The sequence below is a fragment of the Penaeus japonicus genome, unplaced genomic scaffold (genome assembly GCF_977035675.1).
Source record: "Penaeus japonicus unplaced genomic scaffold, GWHDUDI00000001_assembly GWHDUDI00000022, whole genome shotgun sequence".
NCBI lineage: Eukaryota > Metazoa > Arthropoda > Malacostraca > Decapoda > Penaeidae > Penaeus > Penaeus japonicus.
Window position 1 is genome coordinate 30,529,391 of NW_028234424.1, and position 7,500 is coordinate 30,536,890.

Sequence of the window (7,500 nt, forward strand, 5' to 3'; positions counted from 1 at the left end):
AGATCATTTCTAAAGTTACCTAAAGCTTCATCTGTAGTAGGCATCGGTTCACAGTCAAAAATTGTAATGTCATTTAAACTTCGAAAGTCGATACAAAATCTGTAACTTTGATCGCGTTTCCTTACAAGTACAACAGGTGAACAATAAGGTGACACAGAAGGTTCTATTATGCCAAGCTCAAGCATCTTATCAACTTCCTTGTTGAATACATCAGTTAGGTTATATGGTATGGGATAAGGCTTTTTACATACAGGTTTAGTGGTCTCAAGCTTGATCACATGCTCTATAGAGTTTGTACGCCCTGGTTTATCTGTAAATACATCAGGATATTCAGAAATAAGACTATTTATATCATCCTTTTTCTGTACACTTAGATCATTTCCTATATTTAATGAATCATTACTTTCCATTTCAAGATACATGGTTTCACCTTCATTATCATTTTCATCTACCACACATACATTTACCATTCTGCTTTTCTTAAGTGCAGATTCATCGCGGCGGTAGTACCGCTTTAACATATTGATGTGAAATAATTTATTTTTTCCACGAACTTTTATAAGATAATCTACTCCATTATCTTTAGCATTTATGACAGGATACGGCCCTTTCCATTGCATAATCATTTTATTGTGGTTAGTTGGCAAGAGTACAAGTACTTCATCATTTATCATTAGCTTACGATTCCTAGATTTTAGATCGTAATAGCTTTTATAATTCTTGCTACTAATTTCAGCTTGAGAGACGGCTAACTTAGCTGTTTCCTCTAATCTAGATCTTAAATCAGTCACATATTGATACGTAGACTTTACTTCACTCTCGATATCATCGTTCGACCAAAGTTCATGCAAAATTGTAAGTGGACCTCTAATTTGTCTACCATAAAGAAGTTCAAACGGAGAAAACTTCAACGAATCGTTCGGGATTTCTCTGTAAGCAAAAAGAACAGCGGGAAGGTATCTATCCCAGTCTTGCGGATGGTCAGAGCAGAGCTTTTTAATCATTGCTTTCAAGACTCCATTTAAGCGTTCAACCGCGCCATTGCAACACGCATGATACGGCGTTGTATATAGAGCTTTAACGGATAGTAATCTATGAATTTCGGCCATCAAATCTGATCTAAATTGCGTACCACGATCCGATAAGATTTCTTTTGGAATGCCAACCCGAGAGAAAATATCAACTAAACTTTCTGCAATCGTCACAGTATCGATGTTCTTTAGACAAACAGCTTCGGGGAAACGAGTCGCATAATCTATCATAGTTAATATATATTTATGTCCACGGTCAGAACAAGGGGTTATTGGGCCAACAATGTCAATAGCAACGCGTGAGAAAGGCTCAGAAATGACGGGAACAGTTTTCATCGGCACCCTCTTTACACTGCCTTTGTGCGCAACTTTTTGGCATATGTGACATGATCTGCAATAGCGTTTAATATCTGCAGCTGCTCCAGGCCAGAAAAACTTTCTAAATATCTTAATGCTAGTTTTCCTATGTGAAAAATGACCTGCTGTCAATGAGTCATGTGCAAGGCTTAGTACTTTACTTCTATAAACTTCAGGAACAATCAATTGCTTTTCACCCACTTCATGATCGTATTTGCTATCCAAACAGATTCTATAAATTAATCCTCCAATCAGTTCGTATTTTACTGTTCTGTTCTTAACTTTACATGTACTTCCTGTCTCTATCTTTTCCCTAATTGATCTCAAAGTAGGACATGTATTCTGTGCATTAATTACATCGCTTTTATTAATGTCAAGTTGTGACACTGCGATACAATTCAAAGGCTTACTTTCGTCTGATTTCTTTGTCATAGCACGAGTCTCCACACCCAGGACAACCTCTAATGACGGATCACCAGAACGAATGTCATTACATACCTTATTCAATTGACTCGAAAAGTTAGGAAGGGATAAGTTAGGATCTTGAGATAAATCGGAAGGACCAGGATCAGGATGGACAGGATCAGGATCAGGATCGTCAACAGGTTTGGAATCAGGCGGGATTTTAATACCTGGAAAAAGTCCAATTAATATGTCTGCAAATTTTATGGGGGCGGCAATAGCATTAACCCAACCAGTAAAGAATCTAGACTTTATGAAACATCTTATCTGTGGGAAATAATTAGGAATTCCCAGATAATCATACACCTTCACCAGTTTTCCACGTTTATAATTCGCTGGAACCAGACTATCCTTCACAACGACAGTAGAGCAACCAGAGTCAAGCATCACTTCAGCACGCTTATTGAAAATACATCCATTATCATCAATGATGCAAGTATTTGGTTTTAGTTCCGATTCAAAGACAAAGTTAACTTTACCACAAGTAGTACTTATCCTCTTAAAGTTTTTCGGGTTTTCAGGACAGTTAGGCCTAATGTGACCAGTCTTACCACAGCCGTGACATGTTAATTCTATGTTATCCTTACTTACATTAAATTTGCTCTGCTGAGAAAACCTCGAAGATCTACGAAAATTATGAGCACTTCTGTATCTCTCGGCTGCTTCGGCCAATTCATTAGCATTACCGTAATCATGTTCTTTTAAGAACACCCTCAAATCAGCACTGCAATTATTAAGAATTTGTTCTCTAACCAAGAAATCAAAAATTGAATTATAATCCTTATCAACGTTACTTAGAGAAATCCATCTGTCTAAATAATGCTCCATACGAACGACCATTTGAATATAAGATTCCTTCTCCCCACATTTACTCTCGCGGAACAAACGTCGATATCTATCAGCATCTACTGAGTAAGCTCTAAGCAAAGCCTCTTTCAACTTATCATAGTTTTTCACCGTTTCATCAGGTAACGATACGTACACCTTCAAAGCATGGCCTCTCAAAAGCGATCCCAAGTAAACATGGTAATCCTCTTTATTCCATTTATGTAAATAGCTAATCGCTCAAATCTTTGCAAGTAACTATCAATTTCGTCTTGGCCATCATGAAAAGTAGGCAATCTTAAATCATCATACACTTGAAATGATGCATTTCTGCTTTCAACACTAGCACTGGGTAAATGAGCCATAGCGAGTTCGTGAGAGCGGCGCTTGTCAGCCTCTTCAAGTTCTAATTCATATTTCTTCATTTCGCGTTCAGCTGCTCGCTCCTCGCGTTCGTCTCTCGCTCGTTCATAATCTAACAAACGTTCAATAGCATCAGCACTCAACCCGAGAGACTGAGCTTCTTTCATAATATCAGTAATAGATTTCATGTTACAATTAAACTATAAACAATGCCAACAAGTAAACAATACAAGTCTAACATTTAAGTAAATCAAATACGGAGGATAATCTCCAATGTGACATCCACAGCATAAAACACAAAGCTGATAATCACAGTTACGAGGTATTAGCCGTATTATTAACCGGCCCCTTATACGTAACCAAAAATTCTGGAAGCGAATTACGGCTTCCGAACAACGAACTATAGGAATTACAGCGAAGACAATTCCCTCACACGCGAGAATACACTGTCACTATAGTTACGATAACAATCACTTGCCTCATCTGCACCTCCCTTTTGCGCATGCCCGTGGTTTACAAGCACTCACCAGTATCACAGCCACCGACAAAGCCATTTCCTTAAAAAATATACAATGTATTAGTTTCATAAGATGACAAGTCCCTTTTGAATGAAGTGAACAGTGAACTAGCTGTGCAACACTCAACGACTATACACCATATATCCTACTCACTGCGCCACTTGTAAAAAGGATCTTTCATTATATATGGAAATTTATCATTGGTAGTATTGCACTTTTAGCTTTATCGTACTCTTCACTTCCAAAAAGGGGTTATATAAAGATTGGATACCATTCACCTTATATTTACAAAAACATATACATTACAAATAATATAATTCACAAATCACGTCCCTTCGAGCGTGTCAAACCGCCCAGGTGTCACGGGGCTTGTTAAAGCTTGGCGCTCCTCCGAATATTAGAGTTTCGGGGGACATGAGACACACTGTAGTGGCGCCTGGCGTCAACGTCATAAGAATAACCAAATACAAAAATAAGACTGAAAAGAATAGAAATACAATATAAATATGGTGTATTTACAATATAACCACGCTATATATACCAGCGTAATAAGACCGCTATAGCTGTACTCACGAGGTGAGGGTCACCGTGCTCACTCGAACAGGTGGTATGGCTAAGTGACCGATTGTATAGTGGAACAATACCAGGTGAGGCATACCTACGCGCATGCGCATTACAAAATAAGGGAGTTAAGATATAAATTAATTATTAACGCGTATATCGATGTATATCGATATTTAATAAGGGTAATTATTTCCTCGTAGATATTCAAATATTGTTTTACATTCTTTACATTATCATAGCACACATGTTATGTTTGAAATTAGTAAAGCTGTTATATTAATCCCTTTACAATGCCCCTTAACCAAGCTTAAAATCTAGATATTTTAAGTCACACAAATATAACAGATTTACTGTATACAGCGGCTCAGAATATCAGCACCAACATTTTCTTTACCCTTTATATAATGAATTCTAAAGGAATAACCTTGCAATGCCAGAGCCCATCTCATTAATTTACCATTTGAGTTTTTCATAATTCTGAGGTACACTAAGGGTTGTTGATCAGTCTCCAAAACAAATTCTTTGCCATAGAGGTAAGTCTTAAATTTATTTACAGCCCAAACAATTGATAAACATTCCTTTTCTATGGTTGCAAAATTCTTCTCTCTATCCAGTAACTTTCTGCTTGCATAAGCTATGGGCATCTTTGTTCCATTATGTTCTTGCAGTAGAACGGCCCTTATATAATTCTCAGAGGCGTCACAACGTAAATAAAACGTCTTTGTGTGATCAGGAAGACACAATATTGGCTTATCATATATTTTAGATTTAAGTTCATGAAAGCTAGCAACTTGTTCATTACTCCAATTCAGTTTATTACTAGAATTTTTCTTTAATAGATTGTTCATAGGAGCACTTATGTTAGAAAAATTAGGGATGAATTTTCTATAGTAGGAAATTGTTCCAATGAATGATCTTAGCTCCTTTTTGGTTTCTGGTAAAGGCATTGACTGAATTGCTTTTATCCTCTCCTCAGGTGGTTCAATAACGTTTTTTCCAAGAACAACTCCAAGATAATTTATTTTATTGTACCCAAAGAAGCACTTACTTACACCAGCTGTTAAGCCATGTAAACGTAATCTATCCAGCAAACTCCTCAGATCCTGTAAATGTTCAAACCAGTTAAAATTATGAATTACAATATTGTCAAAATAACAGTCAGTATTTTTTTAATCCAAAGATAACTTTCCTCATTAGTCTAACAAATGTAGCACAGGCTGTTTTAAGACCAAATGGCATCCTCACAAATTCCATAAGACCTCTATTAGTTGAAAATGCAGTATAAATCTTGGATTCGGCAGACAGTGGGATCTGCCAATAGCCTAGTTTAAGATCTACCTCAGTAAAATATAGATCATTTCTAAAGTTACCTAAAGCTTCATCTGTAGTAGGCATCGGTTCACAGTCAAAAATTGTAATGTCATTTAAACTTCGAAAGTCGATACAAAATCTGTAACTTTGATCGCGTTTCCTTACAAGTACAACAGGTGAACAATAAGGTGACACAGAAGGTTCTATTATGCCAAGCTCAAGCATCTTATCAACTTCCTTGTTGAATACATCAGTTAGGTTATATGGTATGGGATAAGGCTTTTTACATACAGGTTTAGTGGTCTCAAGCTTGATCACATGCTCTATAGAGTTTGTACGCCCTGGTTTATCTGTAAATACATCAGGATATTCAGAAATAAGACTATTTATATCATCCTTTTTCTGTACACTTAGATCATTTCCTATATTTAATGAATCATTACTTTCCATTTCAAGATACATGGTTTCACCTTCATTATCATTTTCATCTACCACACATACATTTACCATTCTGCTTTTCTTAAGTGCAGATTCATCGCGGCGGTAGTACCGCTTTAACATATTGATGTGAAATAATTTATTTTTTCCACGAACTTTTATAAGATAATCTACTCCATTATCTTTAGCATTTATGACAGGATACGGCCCTTTCCATTGCATAATCATTTTATTGTGGTTAGTTGGCAAGAGTACAAGTACTTCATCATTTATCATTAGCTTACGATTCCTAGATTTTAGATCGTAATAGCTTTTATAATTCTTGCTACTAATTTCAGCTTGAGAGACGGCTAACTTAGCTGTTTCCTCTAATCTAGATCTTAAATCAGTCACATATTGATACGTAGACTTTACTTCACTCTCGATATCATCGTTCGACCAAAGTTCATGCAAAATTGTAAGTGGACCTCTAATTTGTCTACCATAAAGAAGTTCAAACGGAGAAAACTTCAACGAATCGTTCGGGATTTCTCTGTAAGCAAAAAGAACAGCGGGAAGGTATCTATCCCAGTCTTGCGGATGGTCAGAGCAGAGCTTTTTAATCATTGCTTTCAAGACTCCATTTAAGCGTTCAACCGCGCCATTGCAACACGCATGATACGGCGTTGTATATAGAGCTTTAACGGATAGTAATCTATGAATTTCGGCCATCAAATCTGATCTAAATTGCGTACCACGATCCGATAAGATTTCTTTTGGAATGCCAACCCGAGAGAAAATATCAACTAAACTTTCTGCAATCGTCACAGTATCGATGTTCTTTAGACAAACAGCTTCGGGGAAACGAGTCGCATAATCTATCATAGTTAATATATATTTATGTCCACGGTCAGAACAAGGGGTTATTGGGCCAACAATGTCAATAGCAACGCGTGAGAAAGGCTCAGAAATGACGGGAACAGTTTTCATCGGCACCCTCTTTACACTGCCTTTGTGCGCAACTTTTTGGCATATGTGACATGATCTGCAATAGCGTTTAATATCTGCAGCTGCTCCAGGCCAGAAAAACTTTCTAAATATCTTAATGCTAGTTTTCCTATGTGAAAAATGACCTGCTGTCAATGAGTCATGTGCAAGGCTTAGTACTTTACTTCTATAAACTTCAGGAACAATCAATTGCTTTTCACCCACTTCATGATCGTATTTGCTATCCAAACAGATTCTATAAATTAATCCTCCAATCAGTTCGTATTTTACTGTTCTGTTCTTAACTTTACATGTACTTCCTGTCTCTATCTTTTCCCTAATTGATCTCAAAGTAGGACATGTATTCTGTGCATTAATTACATCGCTTTTATTAATGTCAAGTTGTGACACTGCGATACAATTCAAAGGCTTACTTTCGTCTGATTTCTTTGTCATAGCACGAGTCTCCACACCCAGGACAACCTCTAATGACGGATCACCAGAACGAATGTCATTACATACCTTATTCAATTGACTCGAAAAGTTAGGAAGGGATAAGTTAGGATCTTGAGATAAATCGGAAGGACCAGGATCAGGATGGACAGGATCAGGATCAGGATCGTCAACAGGTTTGGAATCAGGCGGGATTTTAATACCTGGAAAAA

General features: G+C 36.9%; 1 protein-coding gene across 1 annotated transcript in view; it reads right to left on the reverse strand.

Moving 5' to 3' along the window:
- Positions 1-7,500, reverse strand: part of LOC147469378 (uncharacterized) — a 10,068-nt gene that overhangs the window by 1,004 nt on the left and 1,564 nt on the right. Inside the window, exons 3-11 of the mRNA XM_086549259.1 lie at positions 7,270-7,491; positions 5,366-5,781; positions 5,173-5,223; positions 4,578-4,839; positions 3,566-3,595; positions 2,988-3,198; positions 2,402-2,574; positions 1,799-2,020; positions 1-310 (exon numbers count right to left, since the gene is read on the reverse strand). The exon at positions 1-310 is cut by the window's left edge and continues 106 nt beyond it. Coding sequence (XP_086405385.1) covers positions 1-310; positions 1,799-2,020; positions 2,402-2,574; positions 2,988-3,198; positions 3,566-3,595; positions 4,578-4,839; positions 5,173-5,223; positions 5,366-5,781; positions 7,270-7,491 — 1,897 coding nt within the window. The remainder of the gene's footprint in view (positions 311-1,798; positions 2,021-2,401; positions 2,575-2,987; positions 3,199-3,565; positions 3,596-4,577; positions 4,840-5,172; positions 5,224-5,365; positions 5,782-7,269; positions 7,492-7,500) is intronic.